General features: G+C 40.1%; 4 protein-coding genes across 10 annotated transcripts in view; 2 read left to right on the top strand and 2 right to left on the bottom strand.

Annotated features, from left to right (window-relative positions):
* Window positions 1-121: 121 nt before the first annotated feature.
* On the top strand, window positions 122-2,121 carry LOC114458524 (cell wall protein DAN4-like). Its single transcript, XM_028440936.1, has 4 exons — window positions 122-159; window positions 326-385; window positions 457-536; window positions 1,212-2,121. The coding sequence occupies exons 2-4, from the start codon at window positions 346-348 to the stop codon at window positions 1,689-1,691; spliced, it is 600 nt and encodes a 199-aa protein (XP_028296737.1). The 5' UTR covers window positions 122-159; window positions 326-345; the 3' UTR covers window positions 1,692-2,121.
* Window positions 2,122-2,919: 798 nt separating this feature from the next.
* Window positions 2,920-22,947, top strand: part of vps52 (VPS52 subunit of GARP complex) — a 27,834-nt gene continuing 7,806 nt past the window's right edge. The window contains exons 1-23 of one of the 7 annotated variants that reach the window (XM_028440926.1): window positions 2,920-3,181; window positions 7,206-7,374; window positions 7,461-7,558; window positions 11,211-11,308; window positions 12,014-12,095; window positions 13,500-13,552; window positions 15,148-15,223; window positions 15,528-15,595; window positions 15,671-15,846; window positions 16,073-16,223; window positions 16,986-17,086; window positions 17,169-17,301; window positions 17,393-17,450; window positions 17,528-17,661; window positions 18,103-18,258; window positions 18,466-18,584; window positions 18,660-18,783; window positions 18,876-18,971; window positions 19,039-19,146; window positions 19,209-19,274; window positions 19,357-19,468; window positions 19,536-19,654; window positions 19,722-20,036. In XM_028440926.1, coding sequence (XP_028296727.1) covers window positions 7,525-7,558; window positions 11,211-11,308; window positions 12,014-12,095; window positions 13,500-13,552; window positions 15,148-15,223; window positions 15,528-15,595; window positions 15,671-15,846; window positions 16,073-16,223; window positions 16,986-17,086; window positions 17,169-17,301; window positions 17,393-17,450; window positions 17,528-17,661; window positions 18,103-18,258; window positions 18,466-18,584; window positions 18,660-18,783; window positions 18,876-18,971; window positions 19,039-19,146; window positions 19,209-19,274; window positions 19,357-19,468; window positions 19,536-19,654; window positions 19,722-19,868 — 2,211 coding nt within the window. In that variant the 5' untranslated portion in view covers window positions 2,920-3,181; window positions 7,206-7,374; window positions 7,461-7,524 and the 3' untranslated portion in view covers window positions 19,869-20,036. Of the gene's footprint in view, window positions 3,182-3,744; window positions 3,895-5,431; window positions 5,456-7,205; window positions 7,375-7,460; window positions 7,559-8,714; window positions 9,185-11,210; window positions 11,309-12,013; window positions 12,096-13,499; window positions 13,553-15,147; window positions 15,224-15,527; window positions 15,596-15,670; window positions 15,847-16,072; window positions 16,224-16,985; window positions 17,087-17,168; window positions 17,302-17,392; window positions 17,451-17,527; window positions 17,662-18,102; window positions 18,259-18,465; window positions 18,585-18,659; window positions 18,784-18,875; window positions 18,972-19,038; window positions 19,147-19,208; window positions 19,275-19,356; window positions 19,469-19,535; window positions 19,655-19,721; window positions 20,037-22,947 lie in introns of those variants that run through there. The other 6 variants (XM_028440928.1, XM_028440930.1, XM_028440925.1 and 3 more) reach the window with 6 other exon arrangements.
* Window positions 8,599-10,216, bottom strand: rps18 (ribosomal protein S18). The gene is made up of 6 exons (XM_028440937.1): window positions 10,156-10,216; window positions 9,404-9,502; window positions 9,230-9,316; window positions 9,051-9,152; window positions 8,874-8,965; window positions 8,599-8,720 (listed from the first exon to the last, which is right to left on the bottom strand). Exons 1-6 carry the CDS (start codon window positions 10,156-10,158, stop codon window positions 8,645-8,647), a joined length of 459 nt encoding a protein of 152 aa, XP_028296738.1. The 5' UTR covers window positions 10,159-10,216; the 3' UTR covers window positions 8,599-8,644.
* LOC114458522 (uncharacterized) lies at window positions 19,930-21,970 on the bottom strand. Its single transcript, XM_028440935.1, has 2 exons — window positions 21,412-21,970; window positions 19,930-20,748 (listed from the first exon to the last, which is right to left on the bottom strand). The coding sequence occupies exons 1-2, from the start codon at window positions 21,727-21,729 to the stop codon at window positions 20,239-20,241; spliced, it is 828 nt and encodes a 275-aa protein (XP_028296736.1). The 5' UTR covers window positions 21,730-21,970; the 3' UTR covers window positions 19,930-20,238.

The raw sequence follows: 22,947 nt of genomic DNA, 5'->3' as shown, positions 1-22,947 counted from the left end.
ACTATATCTCCCTCTATGTATTATATATCTATATATAACCTCCTGACGCTCCTACATGTTTGCTCACTGTGTTTGAGATGAGATCAGTTTACCTGTCAGTGATTATAAAAGCACTGACTGTACAGACATCACCATATTACAACGTTTCACGCCACACAGGTATGTCTTATTAATATTAATATTATTATCATCATTATTATAATAATTATTATAGATGAATATAATTTGTTAATAATAATGATGTATTAGTCCACAGTCTGTGGAGCGTTGAAGTGGTTTTAATATGAAGTGATTAATTACTGTTATCACTGTTTGGTCGATGCAGGAAATCTTCCTCCTCCTCTGATGATGATGATGATGATGATGATGATGATGCTGTTTATCTGTGAGTACAAAGTTTAATCAATGGTCAGTGACAGACAGACGATCACAGACGATGCTCTGATGTCTCCACAGACAACACACAGACAACGACCACGAGCAGTGAGCCGTCGAGCACCAGCACACGACCTCTGACCTCCACCGTGGTGACCTCTGTAGGTTTTAAAAACGATATCCATTATTATTGATATTACATTCTGTGTGTGTGTGTGTGTGTGTGTGTGTGTGTGTGTGTGTCAGTTAAGTGTACCAGAGGACACACGGCCTAGTGTGCTGAGGAGGCCGGTCGCTAATGATCAGCATGAGGAAGTGAAATTAAAGTCTAATAAACCAAACACTGTGATGTTACAAAGAAAATGTAAGAGAAGTAAATACATCACGATGAGGTAACTGGCAACCTGCGTTAGACAAAGTCCACAGATTTGAACTTTCATCATGATGATGTCATGATTTATGCAGGTTTAAGCGTGTAGACAGATTTGGGTGGGTGGGTGTGTTTCATATCAAGCTAGGTGCAGCGATCATATTTTTCTGGTCAGTTTGACACTAAATACAATATGATGCTTAAAACATCACTGAGTGATAAGAGGGCGTTTGGAAATCTGTGGCTGGGGGTCAAAAGTTCTATCTCTAAGTTTCTTTGGGTCTTCTCTGTAAAGGGAGGTGTGTTGTGGTGTCTGTTCAGGGAAGAGAAGAGGGAGTCAGGGTAGGAAATGGAAGGAGTGAAGAAGAGTTGACTGTTTTAAAGTGAGAGTGAGATGTGATGTCATAGTTGTGCATATTGTGTTGTGTAAGGACTGTACACAGACTGTATCTGCTTCACCACACAGGCCCCCACCTCCACCTCAATGACCAACCAAACCACCTCAGTGACCAACCAAGGAACCACCTCAGTGACCAACCAAGGAACCACCTCAATGACCAACCAAGGAACCACCTCAATGACCAACCAAACCACCTCAATGACCAACCAAGGAACCACCTCAGTGACCAACCAAGGAACCACCTCAATGACCAACCAAGGAACCACCTCAGTGACCAACCAAGGAACCACCTCAGTGACCAACCAAACCACCTCAGTGACCAACCAAGGAACCACCTCAGTGACCAACCAAACCACCTCAATGACCAACCAAGGAACCACACCCTCTACAACTGCAGATATCTCCTCGCCAACACATTCAGCACCTTCAGCATTAGCATCAACATCCACTACTCAACAAACCACCAACACGTGTGGAAACAACAGCAAAACCAGTGACTACCTCCTCACAGCGATGGTAGTGATCACTGCTGCAGTCTACACGTAGAACTATAATATGGGAGACAGGACAAGACCAGACAGGTTTAGACAGGTTAACTAGCATAAAAGAGACCAGACCAGACAAGGTGAGACATGTTAACCAAGATTGGATATACACGAGACCAGACAAGACGACAGTAAACTAAGATAGGATGTTTAGGAGAGGAAACAAGATATAGAAGGTGAGACATGGATAAAGATTGGATAGACACAAGACCAAACAAGATGAGACAAGTAAACCCATGTAGGATATCTAGAAAACAAGACGAGACGAGACAAGACAAGTAAACTAACATATAGGAGACAACATGAGACAAGTAAAGCAAAATGGGATATAAACGATACGAGACAGGTAAACTAAGATAGGATATCTAGAAGACAAGACAGGACAAGTAAACTAACATATAGGAGACAAAACCAGATCAGACCAGACAAGGCGGGACAGAAAGGTAGTGAAGTGATTGTGGATGAGTGTTTGAATCATTAGTGTGTCCTGTTAAAACTCTATAAAGGAAAGTAGGAAACCTTCCTGTCAGTGTGTGTGTTTAAACACGTGTGTGTTGTGTGATCTTCAGTGTGTTAATGTGTTAATAAAACTGCAGTTGGTGATGAAATAGTGTGTTTGTGTTATTGTTGTGTGTGTGTGTGTGTGTGTGTGTGTGTGTGTTTAATATCCAGCATCGACCAAAGTCTGAGAAAATGTTTCAGTTCCTGAATGTATAAAAAAAGTAAAGAACACTTTGCTTTATTTCAGCAGCTTTTTTTCAAAATAAAAGCACCTGTGAGACTCACACAAAGCGTTCACGGAGCTCAGATCAGAACAATGGAAGGATCGAAACCATCAGAACAAACAAACAGAGAGTTGAAAAATAGAAGCTCCTTTTTAATGTTCAAATCAAACCAGACAAAGACTTTGTTTGCTTTACAAATATGTTTTCAATTCTTTCATCTAAATTTATATACTTGAATAAATATATTTGGTACCATTGTTTCTTTCTTTATGTACATCATATATATATATATATATATATATATATATATATATATATATATATATATATATATATATATATATATATATATATATATATATATATATATATGATGTACATAAAGAAAGAAACAATGGTACCAAATATATATATATATATATATATATACCAGCGGTCATTCAGTGAATGACCGCTGGTTCCTCCGGTGCAGTCACGGACAGACGCGCCTTGTTCGCACGAAGAAGAACCGGAAAGATGGCGGCCTTTATACTTTGTTAGCTTCATTAAAATGATGTAAAATAACATCCCTTTGTACCTTTAAATGTTATCCCGTGTCATTGAAAGCAACTCTGTGGATACAATGGAAGTTTCAAACAGATAAAGGCTTCTGCTGTGTGATGTGCGAGGGAACTGCAGCAAACTTTACTGCAACGGAGAGTTTGTGTTGGTGTAGCCGGACGCGGTGCACTCTGCCCCGGGCAGCTGTCCGTCATGGAGCCGGTCGGTGAGTCACTGCCCCGGGGGGCAGAGGATTTCATTTGTAAGGAAAGACTAGTAATTTAAATAAATAAACACAACTTAATGTTGAAAAGCAAACCCATAACATAATCCAGGTTTTAAATAATATTACTTTATTTTATTTGACTTATTTATTATTTTAGTGTGACTTTGAGATTGTCTTTGTATATGTATGTGTAATAATGATTAAAAAATCCGGTAAATGAATTAATTGTACAGATTATAAAGACAAGTAAGTTAGATAGTTAATGAATAAGGGATGGGAGTAAATATTGTAACGTCCCACAGAATGTTGGAAAGGACACAACTGCGGTTACTGTCCACCGTAACCACGCCAAAAACAACCCTAAAGGGGTGAAGGCTTCTGGGGTGAAGGCTTCTGGGGTGAAGGCTTCTGGGGTGCTCCCTCATTCATCCACATCTAACAGCTACTCTCTCTCTCTCACACATACAGGTCATTTCTGACCCGCCCCCTTTTCCGCTCACAGCCAATCACATCCCAGCTCTCTCCAAAGATGCATTCAAAGAACACATAATAATAGGAACCATCATAACTGTCAGAAAGTCTGTTATGTTTACAGTTATTTTATTCTGAAGCTGCTTGGTAGTGACGTCACTTCCTTTTTGAGCACATCCATCTTCAGTAGTAACACTGTGTTCTAAAGGTTGAGAGTTCTCCGTGTGCGTGACTAACTTAAAGTAAGTTTATTGTTTGATAAGACTTGATTATCATTATCTGACTAGTTTAACATTGTTTACTCCCACTTGTCCTGTGTGTTATAGTGAGGTTTACACATCGTTTATTGTACTGTTACCTTTCATTGAGCTTCTGTACGTCAGATGCACCAGACGTTAGTGAGATACTCTCTGCTCATGCGCACTTCAGGTGATTGGTCCGTGTGGTGCAGTTGCGCATGCCTCCACTAGAGGGAGACAAAGACATAGAATCCATCTAGAACACATTCATTAGCCCATGAACCTTTAGCATGTCTGCTAATTGGCTGTTTTGCTGTTTATTTGGGTTTTTTGACCAGGTTAATATACTTTGGTGATTTGATTTCATGTTTATTCTCAAACAACATATTTTATACATCTGTACATATTGATGGTGTTAATATTATCGTTTGTATATGATTGGTGATATGAATTATGTTATTATTTGTTATTACTTTTTCCTTTAAAGAACCACACACACATACCTACAAAGATTAGTACCCTCACCATCATCCCTGCCTGTACCCCCACTACAATATTAAATACGCTGGTAATAACTTCTCCCTGACCATCAAAGAAAACTGTCAGACCAGTATTATTCCCTTAGAGTCATACCGTATCACAATAACATTAACACTAGAACAATAACACAACAACTATAACACACTGCAGGGATGCTACAATACGTGTCATTTCTTCTTCTTCTTCTCACTCTTTTTTGGGTTTGAAAAATGTAATCATTATGTATCGCTTTTGTTTTTCATGTATTTTTTTGTTGGTCAAAAAAACAAAAAACAACAACCTGCTGTTATTAATGATTATTATTATTTTTGAGGCGAGTCCATTCCAGACTCCGCTCCAGCACTTCTATCCAGCAGCTGACAGACCTAAATAAACTAGAAAAGCACTCAGAGAGCGCAGACCTCCCAAGGAGCTCATTTCCACCATTTTGTGATTTCCACTCTATGTTGTAGTCCTACATTAATTTTATATACATTAGATAGATATAGATATATAGATTTCCTTTATTGTTATTCAACATAACATCAGGGATGCACTTGAATGAAATTATGTTGCATTAGCCACAACAAAGACAGTTGGATAAGCAGCAAGAATCCAAGAGTAAAAAGGATAAAAAGCAGGTCAGGTAGAGGTTATGGATGAGACCCACCACTGTCGTGTCGTCTGCATCCTTAATCAGGGTGTAAAGTAGGAGCTGAGAACACACCCGTTATTCCCTCCCTGTACAAACTCAGGCCTGTGTTAAAAAGTTCAGTATCCAATTTTGCAGGTGAGCGTTCAGTCCAAGTGGGCCCAGTTTGTTGATCAGATGCTGTGGGATTACGATGTTAAAGGCCGAGATCAAATGTACAAACAGCATCTGGACCATTGTGTTCTTACTTTCCAGGTGTTCCAGAGACAGGTGGAGTGTGGTGGGTGTGGCATCCTTGGTTTGAGCGATATGCATACTGAAGTGGGTGGAGTGACGGGGGTAGGATGGAGGTGTGAACTTTGACCAGCCTTTCAAAGCACTTCATGATTACAGGTGCTACTGGGAAATAGTCATTCAAAGTTGTTATTGTGGGTTTTTTAGGAACCACAATGATTTCTGAGGTTTTGTAGCAGGATGGCCCAACAGCGTGACTCTGGGAGATGTTGAATGTCTGTAAGGACATCCGTCAGTTGTTCTGCACATTCCTTGAGCACACAGCCTGGTATATGGTCGGGACCAGCAGCTCTTAGGGTCCGCTGGACCTCAGCTGGGTCAAGACACAGCACCTGTTCCTCATGATGTGGAGTGGCCTTCGCCTCAAACGTCCAAAATAATTATTGAGCTGATTCAGGAAGTGGATGTTCTCATCACAGGATTGGGGAGTGACAGTATAGTCTGTAACAGATTTAGTGTCCATGACCCTTTTAGCCAGTCTGACTGCTGTGTCTCCACACCTCCATAGTCATCCATGGTTTCTCATTTTCATCATCATCTTCAGTGCATTTCTATATGTAGCTCAATACAGGTGCAGTATACTCCTTAATATCAACCTCCTGGTCCTTGGTGGCATCCTCTATGAACACAGACCAGTCAGTGCATTCAAAGATTACTAGATTCATTTATAATCAAAACATACCTTTAGCATTTGAAATAACAATAATATTCATTGTCCAAAAGTTATTAAAATATTGCAACCTTGTTACAAATCATGCTGTGTGAGGGCCAGTTAGATTTTTGTTCTTCATTTTATTTATTTATTTATTCATTTGAGCAGCATATTATAAACTTAGTTTACATAACAAAACTAAAACCATTGTGTTCAAAAGGAGCAGAAAGAAGTTCAAAGAATTTATAAAAACCTGCCCCTCGAACATCTACGTCATCACTAGACAAACTTTCAGCGTAGACATATGCAAACAACACATGCATGAGTCTACGCTTGTATTATTATTATTAACAATTGTTTATGGTCATACAATCAAAGAAAAAAAAAAGCACAATTTAAAGTCATACAAATAACAAAGCAAATATCTTCCTTTCTGTTTATGGTCGTACAAAGTCATCAAATAAAGATTTATTGTTTATATACAAAAATAAATAGTCAACATATTTCCTAAAGATAATGACTTTTTCTAATTAAAACACTGATGACATCGTCAGCGAAGCGTGTTCTGAGAACCAACGACATCATCAACAAGTTCCACAGTGTGGATGGGAAAATGAATGGGATGTATATCTATATGTAGATATATATCTATATATTTTCTTTTGGTATCCAGAACATCACCAAAATGTAATCACCTGTTCCTTGTCCCATTTATCAATTTTCCTGAAAATTTCATCCAAATCTGTTCACAACTTTTCAAGTTATCTAGCTAACACACTGACAGACAGATGAACGGAGACAAAAACATAACATTAGCGCTTTACGCTTGGAGGAGGTAAAAATACCTGAAATTAAGCTTTTATTTTAACCTTTTATTAACCAGGAAAGTCGGAGATTTTATTTTTAAACATTGTGATGTATTTTTTTGGGCGGGGCTTAGCCTGGAGGCAAAACCACAATTGTCTTTGTTTTTCTGAACACGAGTCTTCGCTGGAATCCTATAAAACTTTAATTTACACTCACAGAAACCATCTGTGTTAGCTTAGCATGTAGCAACCAGTCCTACATTAATATTATTATTATTAGTATAACTTTATAATAGTGTAAGTTTCTGCTGATGAATAAAGGATTTTATATTAAGTGATTTTCAGATATTTGGGCGGTCCAGGTGTGTGACATAGACTCCGCCCCCTACAGGAACAAAGTGCCATACGTGCAGGAAGAAGCTGTTTTCCTGGCTCTCTCTCTGCGTAGACTCAAACTTCAACATTTTGATCTCAAAGATGTTCCTGAGCCGTGATGAGCACAACCAGGAGAACCTGAGAGCCAGCATAGAGGCGGGGCTACGACAGCAGGTGTTCTACAGGTGGGTGGAGCTACACGCCTGTGGCTGTGCCATGTGACGGCTGTAATGCGTATGTGATAGCTATAATCACTGAACGCTGTCCTCAGGGACTCCAGGTGAACAAACCCACACAGGAGAGCGATAACACCACCTCCACCTCTCATCTCTACCATGACTCCGCCCCCTTGTTCAGGTTTTTGTCCTTGTAGGTTCCAAATGCATCTTGGGAAACTTGGAAGTTTACTTCAGTGGACCGCTCATCATCCTAACCATACTATAGTCTATCATATAGACAGTATATACTCAATGAGTGTTAGACATATATAACACCACCTCAGTTTAGAAAGATATTAACAAACTTACAAATCTTTTACTCCATGTTAACGTTTGATTTAACAGTGTTGTTCACAGCATTAATATTTAATGACAATAGGGATGAAAGACGTGGAATCTCATTGAAGTATAACTGTTACTGTAATAATTGCTGATATTTTTAGAGCTAAATGACAACTATGTTAACAACATATACGACTGGAACAAAACAATAGAAAACATTGATAATCAAGAACTGAACATAAAATAAAAATTAAAACCAAGAGTTTAATCAAAACACTGTCTACAGATGGAAAACCTTTTCTACGCTTTAACCAAAGTGAGAACCTGTAAACTCCTTAGAAGCAACTGCTTTTATTTTGTAGAACAGTTTGAGCTTTTGTTTGACTAATCAAACAGATCTTTATATTGAAAGGATTCAATTGTTTTTTTAAAAATGTAACTTATTTTGAATGTTTGAGTTTAAACTTGACTTTTTACATCCACTGTAGTTTAATATTAAATATTCAATGCTTTAAATGATTGATATTTTGGAGAAATTACCTGTTTTATAACCTTAGTTTAAATTTAAAAGAATAGTTATCTTTAGTGTTGATGATTTTTATTTGTTTCAACTGATATTTAAGTTTAAATTATTGCAATTTATTTTTAGGCAGTTTGATTTTATTTAGTTAAAATCTTAAAATATTGAATATGTAGGTGTGTAAAAATAAATCAGATTTTTATTGACTTTTAAGATCATTGCATTGGTTCGCGTTAATGAACCGTTAAATGGGTGTAATGTCAGTTTTAATGCATTATACAAATTAAATTATATCAGAATATTCCCCCAAAGACATCTCAGCTTCAACTTAAACTGGTAATTTAGAGCTGCTTTTATTTTGAAGGGACAGAAATCACTCACACACCAGCGTTATTAAACTGACGTTTTATTGGCGAGTGAAGAAAAGTGGAGCAGTTACTTCTTCTTGGACACGCCCACGGTGCGACCGCGACGTCCCGTGGTTTTCGTGTGTTGGCCGCGCACACGCAGTCTGTGGGAGAGAGGGGGGGCGGAGTTACAGTCAGCAGGAGAGGGCGTGTTCAATTAATCAGAGTTGGGTTAAAAATCCATAAAACAAAATTAATTCAACAAATATCATAGAATAAATAATGACAGATGTTTAAGTTCAGAGCACAAAACTCACCCCCAGAAGTGTCGCAGTCCACGGTGAGCTCTGATCTTCTTCAGCCGCTCCAGATCTTCTCTCAGCTTATTGTCCAGACCATTAGCAAGAACCTACAGTCAGAAACACGCCACCGTTAGCCGCTGACAGCCTGACGTCGGGGACAGACACGGACAGGTGGCCTCGCCCCCTCCTCACCTGACTGTATTTTCCATCTTTCACGTCCTTCTGTCTGTTGAGGAACCAATCTGGGATTTTGTACTGACGAGGATTCTGCATGATGGTCACGACCCGCTCCACCTGAAGGACACACCAGGACGTATGAGTGGGAAGTAAGTGGGTGTGTGTGTATGCGTCTGTGTGACGTTAGGCCACACCTCTTCCTCCGTTAACTCTCCGGCCCGTTTGTTCAGGTCAATGTCAGCTTTCCTCAGAACGACGTGAGCGTAACGTCGGCCGACACCCTGAGGGACAGACATGACTACAGTCAGACCCTAATAAAAACAGTCTGAACATGTGAGTGTGGCGGCGTGCAGGGGGGTGGAGCTTACCTTAATGGCTGTGATGGCGAAGGCGATTTTCCTCCGTCCATCAATGTTCGTGTTGAGAACACGAAGAATGTGCTGGAACTTCTCAGGAATGACCAGAGACTAAAGGCAGAGATCACATCATTATTTACTAAATATAAACTACAGCAACAATTACTTTGTTTCTTATTTTCATTAGAAAGGTTATTACAATAAAAATAAATATTACCATTTATTTGATCAATAGTTTTAGTTTCTGGATGAAAAATTGGTGTAAAGTACAAGTTTTCTCAACAAAAACCTTTAATTTCATCACAGCTTTTTACGTAATTAACAGAGAAAGAATAAGACGTGTTTTATATTAAACTGAATAACATTATAACAAATGTTTAACTATTTTTAAGGTCACACATTGTTTATATGGGTTGATTCTAAGGCTACATTGTAAGCAAACACTGCTACCTTTTAATAACACATGAGTTTTACAGTAAAATTCTAAATATAGATATTCATACAGTTTGAGTGAGATTTAAAGTTAAACAATCAAAGAAAAGTGTTTAAAACAAATCGTTTTACTGAAACTCGCCGCTACTACCACTTGGTATTACCGGGATATTTATTCAGGTTTCTGTCGCCATCGAGGCAACAATCGGACTTTTATAGAAACAAACAGACCGTGTAATGTCTACAGTGTGAACATGAGCCGCCATGAAGGCACATTTAAGGCTGATGGTCATGGATTTTAACAAACATTAAACCGGCAGAGAAAGACTCACCATCTTGGAACCAGGTTCCGTTCAAAGAGGAGGAGCCGACACTTCTCGCGAGAGTTTGAGGAGCGAGTTGAGCGGAAGTACGGCGGCGCGGGAATTCATTTTTTTTAAAAAAATTTATTATTAATTTATTTATTTTTAATAAAAAATAAATAAATACACTTTAGTATTTTCTGTCCCGAGAAACAGGCCAACTTTAGGTGAGATATTTATTATTATTACTGTTTTAAATTTTAAGTCCGATTCTGTCCGGATGGGGGCGGGACATAACATAACCGATAAAAGTGAGAGTCCTGAGATATTTTGATACATTTTAAAAATGTATTACGTCACGTTTAAAAAAAGAAAGTTATAACTCTTTTTTTAGCGCAGTCTTTTTTAACTTTAGGGTCGGGACCCCATGTGGGGTCACCTAGAGTTTATTATTATTAAAATTATTAAAACAACACAATCTTAAACAACTGTATTCTATACTTTTATTTTGTCAAATATAAATCTAGTCAATTTAATAATACAAATGATGAAATGCAGAATAGAAATATCTGAGCTGGCGTAACTTGTTGCTAATACTGGAAAATCTATATTTGTACTACAATATAACAAATTTGATAAAGAAAAATAATTCTAGAAAAAAAATGTCTTTGCGGTCGCCAGAAAGTCTTGAAAATTCTTGATGTGGAATGAAATGGGGTCACGATCAAAAAAGGGTTGTGAACCACTGCTTTAGCGACAGATTTATGAAATTTAAACAGACTGAGATTTAAGTAATATTAATAATAATAATAATAATAAATGTGATTTATAATGCACTTTTCATTCCAAGGAATATCAAAGTGCTACATTTAAAAACACAATAAAACTACACAAGATTTAACACCTAACATCTTTCCTAAATAAATATGTCTTTAATAACTGATAGTTTTGACGGTGAAGTATGTAATACTCCTAGCGGCCTGTAGGGGCAGCAGTAACGATCGTCCTGTTAATACTGTTTACTAAGAGAAGAAGAAGAAGAAGAAGAGCAGCAGTAATGGCGGACCTGTCTTCTTCTCCATCAGTTGGAAACGACCCCATTAACTCTGATGTGGGCCTGAGTTTGGACTCAAACCCGGAGCAGAGACTCACTGAGACCCCCATGAAGGACCTCCATCAGCAGGTGACCTTTGACCCTCACTGTAATCACCTAATGCGTCACTAGTTACTACACAACGACGTCATCGATCAGCCGTGACGACCAAAGAAACTGATCATCTGTCTATATATGTGTGTTTATGCTGTGAGTTTTGTTAACTGTAAAATAAATAAATAAATAAACATACAATGTTTTTTACTTTGAATGTGTTATGACGTTTCTAAGTTTGGGGTTTATGTTCAAGGTCTTTTCCTATTCTCTTGTGCTTTTATTATGAAGTCTACTGCTTTTGTTTGGGTAAAAGGTGCAGGAAATACGATGCTTTTCTTTTGAAAGGGCTTTTAAAAATGGGGAAAAAAGTTATTAGACGATCCTTTTATTTTGAAGGGCATCGGTGCAAATTTGTTGTTAACGCACCGAACACTTTTATTTTGAAGGGAATTTGTTTCATGGTCAGAAATTTGTCCATAGTTTTCTTACTTTGAAAAGAATTGTTATTTTGTTTAGTTTTTCTTAGTGATGCTTTTATTTTATTGGGTAAAAACAAGGCGAAATACAGTACTTTTATTTTGGTCGGTGTTTGTTTTTCTCTGAACAAAGGTAAAATGCACAGGTTTTATTTATTTAACCAATCTCTTTCTTCTACGCTTTTATCTATACTTATTTGATTAAATGTAGTCCTATGCTTATGGTGCTATTATTTTCAAGGAACATTTATTTTCTTCTCAGAAGTTGGACGGAGACGTCTCTAATCTGAATCTGGGAGAACTGGACCTCACCACAGACGAGTTCATCCTGGACGAAGTGGACAGTAAGACTCACTTCCTGTAGATCTTTCAGAATAAATGCAGCTCAGACAGAAACTAAAGCAATAGCAGTACAGAGACATCAGCTGCTCATCACAAACATGTGACCCTCTGTGCACCTGAGGGGTATTCCATAAAGGAGGGTTAACAAACTCTGAGTCTATCCATAAACTCTGGGTCAACATACCCCGCGATGGGAAACTCTGGGTATCGGATTCCATTAAAGCTGGTATGAAGTGGGTTAATCAACCCTGAGTATGTAAACCTTGGGTTACTTACGTGCACGCGTGCGATAAAAAGCCATCATCAATGGATCACAGAACACTCAAACTGCCATGACAACCAAATGGAAGATAGTGATTTATTCACCCTGATGGTGAAATAAGTCAGTGTTTGATGAATATGATCCTGTTCTAAAGGTGTGTTCAGTCTTCAGTGATTATAGTGATTAAATCACCTGTAATTAGTCACACTTTATGATCACATCATCACTTTATCTCTTCAGTGACGTGACGAGTGGTGAATAATAATAATAAAATGTGTCTGAGGAGACGTGTCAGCATCATAGGATGTCTGCATAGAGAGTCCTCCTGTTACACTGGATATAAACACAGTGACTGATGCTTCATATCTAATCATTTATATTGATTTTTAATGTAATATTATCACCAGATTCATCTCTACGTCATAAAAAATGTCATAATAAAAACACTGAAGCGGGACGTGAACCCACGATCCATCGCTTTCAAGAGCAGCGTCACAATTCACTGTGACATCATAACTTCATAGATGTATGATCTATAGATTTAACTGTATAATAATATAAAACAATAATCAAGCCTTAAAAGTGTATTAATTTAAATGATCATCTCCTCCTTTATATTATCTACAGGTTTATATTCAGTGAACTTTACTACAGACGTCAGTAGATGTTTTAATGTAGATCAACCTCTCAGTGTGTTTCACTAAATGATCTACATCTACAATGTTAGAAAGAAAACTACAGTTATCACAAATAAAAACATAAATCAACACAACATTAGTAATGATGTGAACACGTCTGTGGTGTGTGATGTCACTAATGTGTTTCAGAGAAAAGTGTTAAGGTTCATTAAAGTGTTCAGGTGGGCGGAGCCAGGTAGAAACCCAGGGTTTCTTTGATAAAATCTGCCAGTGACCAGGTTTAGTTCATGGACAATGTTACCATGGTAACATACTCGGAGATAAACATACCTCATGTTTAGGAATGAGATACTCAGAGTTTCATCATTTAAGCCTGAACATACTCAGAGTTTGAACATAACACGCTTTATGGAATAAACCTCAGGAGACTATGAGTGATGATAAATAAATAAATACAAACAGGAAGTGGAACTGCATGTGTTTATAAATAAACTGCTGTGTTTCAGTTCACATTCAGGCAAACCTGGAGGATGATCTGGTTAAAGAAGCCCTGAAAACTGTGAGAGCAACACACACACACACACACACAATGGTTGCGGTCAAATATAATTATAACTGTGCAATTGATAATTAATTATATGATAATTGTTTTGGGAGTGGGTGTGTCCATAACTTCGGTACCTAACGGCTCCACAATGATTATCGTTTGTTCTTCACCAGAGTGAGTGTTTGTGCTAATATTATTCTGTGTTACGATGCTAGCAGCTAGCAGTAACAGCTATAATGTAAACAAACATGCAAAACATCTTAACAACAACATTAGCCTGACAGTCACGTATACAAGAGGTTTGTTTGTCACATACATACTATTATATTATTCGTATTAGATTACCGGTAACTTAATACTCATTACTTAGTAAATGAGCATTTAACGACAACCTAATGCATCAGAATCAGATAAAACTTCATTTATCCCTGAGAGGTAATTAGGAAGGCACAGAGCAGCATGTAAGAAACAATAATAAATGAAACACTACTAATAATAATTATACACACATCTATGTATATAAAATATATATATATGTTATATAATACAATATACCATATATATAATGTATGTACAAATAGTGTTCACACACACGTTAAAAAAAACAAGGTGCAAATTGAATGATAAGCTGCTAAATACTTATGAATAGTTAAAATAAAGAAAAATATAATAATAATCATGAGGACAACAGCTTTGGGGACACATGTACCCCCCCCCCCCCCCCTGGGTCTCACAGACTGGACAGTAGTCTGTGTCCTGAAGGGAGGAGCTCCAGGGATGAAAACAGATCATGTGATGAGTCCCTGAGAACATGACGAGCGACGCCACATATCTGCTGTTTATAAACACATCCACAAAAACAAAGTTAGCTCGCTAAGCTAACATACCTCTGACCAAGTGGTCATTGCAGACTCTGCTCCTCCCCTCTGCACACGTAGCTTTAAAATCCACTTTTTACATTTCTAACGTTTGTGAACGACAATTTTCAGTACTCTATGAAATCTATTTTCCTTTTCGCGGTTAGAACGATTAGATTATTTCAGATGGCAGATTCTCAAGCTTCCTGCTCTCCATCTGAATCTCGCGATGCATCAATGTGACGTCACGTGAAATCAACCAATGGCAGCGGCTGTGCTCAAAGCCAACAGTGAAACATGCACATTTCTCCGTGCACACGGCAATATAAACGCACACCGTGGATGTACAGGACATGTTTGTGTAATTCATTTTTTTTTGTTTTTCCTCGCTGAATCCGGGTCTGAGGACTCATTTGGCTATAATTGACAACTCCACTTAAGCTCCTCCCACTATATGAATACATACTTCCAACGGGTACTGTACTAGTTATATTACCAATATATTCATTGATTATGAAGCCTAACAAGGTAATCAATAAATGAGAAACTAATTAGATGATAGATAATATTTATTAGTGTATTTTACAGCTGATTTAAGACATGGGTCAAACTGACCCGTTAGCATTAGAGATGCTAACGGAAAGCTAACACAAGAGGAAGGTTACATTTAATAAGGATTATTTATTAAATGATCAGTATTTTTATTTTGTGTGTGTGTGTGTGTGTGTGTGTGTGCGTGTGTGTGTGTAGGGGGTGGATCTTCGTCAGTATTCTAAACAGGTTGAAGCTGAGCTGCAGAGGATCGAACAGGCCTCCATCAGAGATTGTATCTACAGCAACATACAGTAGATATATGCACATATATGGATATACACACATAGATACTGTATATGCACATAGATTTATACACATAGATATGGATATAGACACATATATATATTCACATAGATATATACACCTAGATATGAACATATATTACGGTAGCACATAGAGATAAACCTAGATAGACATAGGTAGATAAAGATCTAATTCTAGAGATAGAGAATACACATAGATAAGTAGATATTTATTGTCAGTGTGTGTACAAAATAATGTAAAGGTTGTTGTTTTCATGATGGCTTCATCTTCAGACATCAAAGAGAGTCAGAACATTGCTCTGCTACACAACCAGATCACTGCCTGTGACTCCATCCTGGAGGTCTGTGCGTGTCTATGTGTGTGTGTCTGTGTGTTACTGTGTGTGTCTCTCACTGTGTGTGTGTGTGTGTCTCAGAGGATGGAGGGCATGCTCAGTGGGTTCCAGAGTGACCTGTCGTCCATCAGCAGTGAGATCCAGACCCTGCAGCAGCAGTCAGTGAGCATGAACGTGAGGCTGAAGAACAGACAGGGGGTCAGAGGTCACCTCAGCCAGCTGGTGGACGAGCTGGTGGTCCCTGGACTCATGATCTCGTAATATACACACACACGTGTCACTGAGCTGTCTACTTCCTGTTTCTAAGGCTGTGCGCGTGTGTGTGTGTGTGTGTGTGTGTGTGTGTGTGTGTGTGTGTGTGTGTGTGTGTGTGTGTGTGTGCGCGTGTGCGTGTGCGCGTGCGCGCGTGCGTGCGTGCGTGCGTGTCTGTGTATTAACTGTGTGTGTGTGTGTGTGTGTGTGTGTGTGTGTGTGTGTGTGTAGCACCATCCTGGACAGCCCAGTGACTGATCAGGACTTCCTGGAGCAGCTCCACGAGCTCAACAATAAGATCAACTTTGCCAAAGAGCTGAGCTTCAGGGAGACGTTAGCCTGCTCCGACATCCAGGACATCGTGGACCGCCTCAGGCTCAAGGTCACACAGCTAACGTTAGCTAACCTTAGCACACACGCTGCTGCATTCAGCGCTAACTAGTCATTGTGTGGCGCTGTTTGTTACAGCTGCTACACGTTAGTTGCTGCACGTTAGCTGATGTGCGTTAGCGACTGCACGTTAGCTGATGCGCGTTGGTGTTAGCTGCTGCACGTTAGCTGATGCGCGTTAGTGTTAGCTGCTGCACGTTAGCTGCTGTGTGTTAGCTGCTACACATTAGCTGCTTCACGTTAGCTGCTGCACACGTTAGCTGCTACACGTTAACTGATACTCTTTATCTGCTACACTTTAGCTGCTACCTTTTAGCTGCTACCTTTTAGCTGCTACACTTTAGCTGCTACCTGTTAGCTGCTACACTTTAGCTGCTACCTGTTAGCTGCTACACGTTAGCGTTAGCTGCTACATGTTAGCTGTTATACGGTAGCTGCTGCACACGTTAGCTGCTGCACACATTAGCTGCTACACGTTAGCTGATACTCTCTATCTGCTACACGTTAGCGTTAGCTGCTACATGTTAGCTGTTACACGGTAGCTGCTGCACATTAGCTGCTGCACACGTTAGCTGCTGCACACATTAGCTGCTGCAAACATTAGCTGATACTCTTTATCTGCTACACATTAGCTGCTACACGTTAGCTGCTGCATGTTAGTTGCTAACGCTAGCTGCTACACTTTAGCTGCTGCACGTCAGCATACACGTTGGCTGCTACATGTTAGCCACTAACTTGAGCTTTTTTGTTACAGGCGGTGACAAAGATCAGAGAGTTCATCCTACAGAAGATTTACTCCTTCAGGAAACCAATGACCAACTACCAGATCCCCCAGAACACGCTGCTCAAATACAGGTGAAAACATCACATGATCACATGATCATGTGATCATGTCTGTGCCTGGGCCTGTTAAATATTCCCTATGCACCGTCTGCAGGTTCTTCTACCAATTCCTTTTAGCCAATGAGAGGACGGTCGCCAAGGAGATCAGAGACGAGTACGTGGACACCATGAGTAAAATCTACTACAGCTACTTCAAGTCCTACAGCAGCAGGCTGCTCAAAGTGCAGGTGTGTGTGTGTGTGTGTGTGTGTGTGTGTGTGTGTGTGTTCACTGTGTGTGTGTGTGTTAACTGTGTGTGTGTGTGTGTGTGTGTGTCAGTATGAGGAAGTTGCAGACAAAGATGATCTGATGGGGGTTGAAGACACGGCAAAGAAAGATATCCTTTAACACTGCTGTAGCTCGTGTGTGTGTGTGTGTGTGTGTGTGTGTGTGTGGATCTTTAACTGGCTCCAGGTTTCTTCTCCAAACCGTCTCTGAAGAGCAGGAACACCATCTTCACTCTGGGTCAGAGAGGAGCTGTTCTTAGTCCTGCTGAGTTAGAGGGAGCCATCCTGGTCCCTCACACGGCCCAGAGAGGAGAGAGCAGGGTCAGTGTGTGTGTGTTACTGAGCTCTCAAAGTCACTCTGCTTTAAGCTAGGCTTTGTTAGCATCTGCTACAGTTACACTAACATTGTTTTAAGGAGCGGAATGCTAACATTACCTTTACTTTGATTTTGTGACATAGCTACACGTTAGCTACAACACGTAAAGAAGCCGTCATTTACACTAAGCTCAGTCTTATCTAAACATGTTCAAGTTTAGGTAAAAAGTTTCAAAACAATATTTGATTAAATCAATTGTTCACTAAATTGTGAGTCATGCTATGCTATGCTATGCTATGCTATGCTATGCTATGCTATGCTATGCTATGCTATGCTATGCTATGCTAACGTTTATCACGGTGATTGGTCATAAGTGTTTACATCAGTAGCTGAACAGCACTCACTGCAGAGACCCTGTTATAACTGTGTGTGTGACTGTGTGTTAGTTTCCATATGAGACCCTGTTCCGCAGTCAGCACTACGCTCTGCTGGACAACGGCTGCAGGGAGTTCCTCTTCCTGTCAGACTTCTTCATGGTGACGGGAAACTCAGCTCTGGACCTGTTCAACAGCATCATGGGGAAGACTCTCAGCATGATCCTGGTACCAACATGTGCACTACACCCACACTGAGGATCAGAGATCACACTTCCTGTTTCTAAGGCTGTGTGTGTGTGTGTGTGTGTGTGTGTGTGTGTGTGTGTGTGTGTGTGTGTGTGTGTGTGTGTGTGTGTGTGTGTGTGTGTACGTGTGTGTGTACGTGTGTGTGTACGTGTGTGTGTACGTGTGTGTGTACGTGTGTGTGTGTAGAAGAGCATGTCTACATATGTGTCTGACTGCTACGACAGCATCGCTGTGTTCCTCTGTATTCACATCGTCCTTCGATTCAGAGCCATCACAGCAAAGAGGAACATCCCTGCTCTGGATAAGTACGTTACTGTGGGTTACATTGTGTGTTACTGTTTGTTACTGTGTGTTCCATCATGTGTTACTGTGTGTATCAGGTACTGGGAGGCTGTGTTAGAGCTGCTGTGGCCAAGGTTTGAGTTGATCCTAGAGATGAACATCCACAGCATCAGAAACACTGACCCTCAGAAACTGGGAGTACTGGACACCAGACCTCACTACGTACGACACACACACACACACACACACACACACACGCACACACACACACACACACACGCTCGCTCACAGGCCTGTGTGTGTGTGTGTTCCAGATCACTCGACGTTATGCTGAGTTTTCTTCAGCCATTGTCAGCATCAACCAAACGTTTCCCAACGAGAGGACAAACACACTGCTGGGACAGCTACAGGTTACACACACACACACACACACACGGTTAGTGCTGTAACTTTCTATCCTGATAACGATGTTTCCAGGTGGAGGTGGAGAACTTTGTGCTGAAAATGGCTGCAGAGTTTCCCTCCAGGAGAGATCAGCTCATCTTCCTCATCAACAACTACGACATGATGCTCAGTGTGCTCATGGTGTGTAAGTGTGTGTCTGTGTGTAGCTGTGTGTGCGTGTAACTGTGTGTGTATGTGTTCAGGAGAGAGCAGCAGACGACAGTAAGGAGGTGGAGAGTTTCCAGCAGTTGCTTCATGCTCGGTCTCAGGTCATTGATTGATTCATTGATTGTCACAGTTAGTGTGTAGTTTGTGTAGCTAATTTGTTAATGTTTGTAAATAAATAAACAGGAGTTCATTGAGGAGCTGCTCTCTGCTCCGTTTGGAGGAATGATCTCCTTTGTGAAGGAGGCCGAGGCTCTGATGGAGAACGGGCAGCTGGAGCGCCTGAAGAATGAAGAGGGTAGACACATACACACACACACACATACATGAATGTTCCTCATGTTTCTACGTGTGTGTGTGTGTAGCTCGTATCACACAGCTGGTGAGAGGTTTCTCCTCCTCGTGGAAACAATCGGTGGAAACGATGAGTCATGACGTGATGAGATCTTTCACCAACTTCAAGAACGGCACCAGCATCATACAGGTGTGTGTTGCTATGGTGACATGTTATTGTGTTGTTGCTGTTTACAGTTTGTTGTTGTTGTTTCCAGGGTGCGCTGACTCAGCTGATTCAGAGCTACCACAGCTTTCACAAAGTGCTGAGTCAGCCTGTGTTTCGCAGCCTATCGGTTCGCTCTGAGCTCATTAACCTCCATCACCTGATGGTGGAGCTGAAGAAGCACAAACCAAACTTCTGACACACACACACACACACTGGATGCTGATGGTTTATTGTTTATTTTTTTGTCCACAGACTGAAGAGGCAGCAACAACATAAACACTTTAACAATAAACACACACTTTGATTGTTGTATTTAATGTAACCACAAAGTTCACAAATGACCAATAAACAAACTGTACTTTGATTATTGTTGTGTATTTAATGTAAACACAACACCAAACACACATACACACCCAAAAATACAGATTAAAATCCTTAAGATTAAAAGACTGAACTATAAGCAACTCTTGATTGGTGTACGCTAACAGGAAGCTGGCCTGTGCTGACAGGAAGTTGTCCTGTGCTAACAGGAAGTTGTCCTGTGCTAACAGGAAGCTGTCCTGTGCTCAGACGGCCTTAAGCAGCAGCCCGTAGGGACGCAGCGACTCCTGGACGATGGCGCGGGTCTGGGCGGGGTTGCGGCCCTCGGGTATGTAAACCACCCACACGTTCTGGCGCTGACACTCGATCCGGTTTTTGGGGTTGATGCGGTTCTGCAGAACCACTTTGTACTTCTTCCCGTCGACTTTGGAGCTGAAAATCTTGCAGAACTTCTCGGCCGTCTTCACGTCCGGCGTGGAGTAGACGCCGCGTCCTTGCGTGTCGTCAGCGACCAGGCAGGCGGCCGCCGCGTCCTGGAAGTCCGGCCGCTCGTCCGGGTTCCCCTTGTGCTTCAGGATGATCCCCAGAGAACCGTCCATGTTGTGTCCGTGGTAGGACACCGGCCAGGCGTCAGTCCCCGTTCCCAGCCAGCCATCCCCTTCGCCGTAATGACCGACCACGCGGATGGCGGCGCGGTTCCACCCACAGGGACGGACGTAGCGCTCGTTACCACGAAGGAACTGCTTGTCTCCGTCCTGAGGATCATAGAGGAGAAGAAAAGAACGTTCAGAACAACAACAAACACAAAGGAACGACTGTCTTCAATCATATCAGATGCTACGTAGAAATTAACAGCCCGATCCTTTCAACACATCTACATGCGGTTGTCTGTGTACTATTTTATGGATTAGATAAATGACTCATCTCTTGTTTTTTAATTATGTCTATACGTTATATTATTAATACTTTAGAATCAAAGTATTTAAAGTATTACTTTGTTGCTGATGGTACACAAACAAATCCATCTTGACAAGCATGTCATTTACTAGATATACTTTCTTATTAATCTTTTATTTATAATGGTTTAAAAACCTTTTTCCCATTGATTTAATTTAAAATTTAAATACTATACGATTTCATCAAGTGCTCAGAAAATAATAAAGCTTTAAAGACTGTTTAAATAATACATAAACATCTATTTAATGTGATGCTGCAGGGTGTGTCGTTACATCACTACATGAAGCCTTTTTACCACCAGGGGGAGCTCTTTGTGTCATGTTTAAATGTGTACTATTAAAATATTTAACAAACTGTTATTACCTCTGTGAGACTTTGTGTGTTATTGTTGTTTAATCAAAAAGAAATAAATCAAAACTGATGTGACGTCACTGTCTTTAACGTGACGTCACGGGGCTCACCTTGACGTTGGTGAAGTCGTAGTTAAAGTTAGGGTGGAAAAAGTCCTCTAGGTTGATCTTGATGGTGGTTCTCAGACTGGGTTCTTCAACAACTTCAGGCAGGGACGGTGGGGTCTGGTACAGGTCCTGGTCCTGGAGGGACATGGTTCCCAGGCTGGGGTAGTCCAGCTCCTTGAGGCCTTCCTGTTTGTAGAACTGTCTCAGAGCCACTACGTTGATGAAGTCCTGAGGACTGAGCTGAGAAGGTCCTGAGGTGGACTCCACATTACAGCCTGAGAGAACCGACAGAGCCTCCAGGAGCAGACCAGGGTCCATCATGGAGATCAGGTTCTACTGCTGGTTCTGTGTGTGCTCCGTCTGAGAGCACAGCTTTAAACCACAGACACACACTTTCACTTTCATTTTAAACACAGGAAAATAGACTTAAAGACACAGACGATGCTGGGAACACATCGGGTCAGATGTGTGTGTGTGTGTTATTTGTGTTTGTCGTCGTCTTGTGTGTTTGTTGGACTAATTTTGTGTGTGCGTGTTTGCTGTTGATTTGTGTATTTTGTGTGTGTAGTTTGGTTCTCTAACTCCAGGGGGCGTTAGTTGTCCATCTCTGCTTTAGATGATCACAACTAAATGTTTATTATAGTTACTGCAGTGCCTGTAGGAAGTGTTTTATAGAAAAGTGAGAGCACTGTAATGTATGTGTTTTTATTTATTTTATTGTTTTTGTTAATTATTTTTTAAATTGATTTTATTTCTATTTATTGTTTATAATGTATTTTTATTGTTTTATACTCATTTATTTGTGGAGATCATTTGCATTGTTTTGGTTTTACTGTTTTGGAAACATTTTGTTGTTTAAATATGCTATATAAATAAAGGTGTGTGTGTCTAGTCGACTAATGAACGGCACAGAGCATAATATTTAGCACTGTAATATTTTTATTTTATTATTTTTATTATTATTACTCACCTTACTTAAAAACGTTGCTCATTAAGGACACCTGCTGGTCAATATTTACGAGTTGTTGTTTTTTTAAGGATAAAAGCCCTTTGTACAGTCACTCCTGTAGATTCTACACAGCTATCAACTTATCCTGAGTTACCATGACTATCTGTCAACATTGAGCTCTTCTGCAAAACTGCATTTAAGATAATTTCATGAAATAATTCATGAAAAGTATCATTGCAGTCCAAACAAATCTGACGTTGCACACCTTTGAACCAAGCAGCAGCCATGTTGAAAGTCTCAGGTCAATCTGAGCCTGATGCGCTGAGATATTTGAGGAACACACACACACACACACACAGACATTCCTTGCTGTATAGATAGATAAACTCAGATTCAGAAAACTTTATTGATCCCAAAGGGTAATTCATTTGTAGTAAACCTCAGAACATTTACATAAACAAACACATCACAAACAGTCACTGTGTGTCATTCCCAACAGTTCAGACCAGAGTAGAGGCTCAAGAAAACTAGTCCATAACAGTAGAAATAGAGCACATTTCATAGGTCTATGTTACTTAAGAAACACACTC

Source organism: Gouania willdenowi, unplaced genomic scaffold, assembly GCF_900634775.1.
Source record: "Gouania willdenowi unplaced genomic scaffold, fGouWil2.1 scaffold_120_arrow_ctg1, whole genome shotgun sequence".
NCBI classification, from domain to species: Eukaryota; Metazoa; Chordata; class Actinopteri; order Blenniiformes; family Gobiesocidae; genus Gouania; species Gouania willdenowi.
Note: the sequence above shows the minus strand (reverse complement) of the source record. Positions and strands in the feature narration are given on the sequence as shown.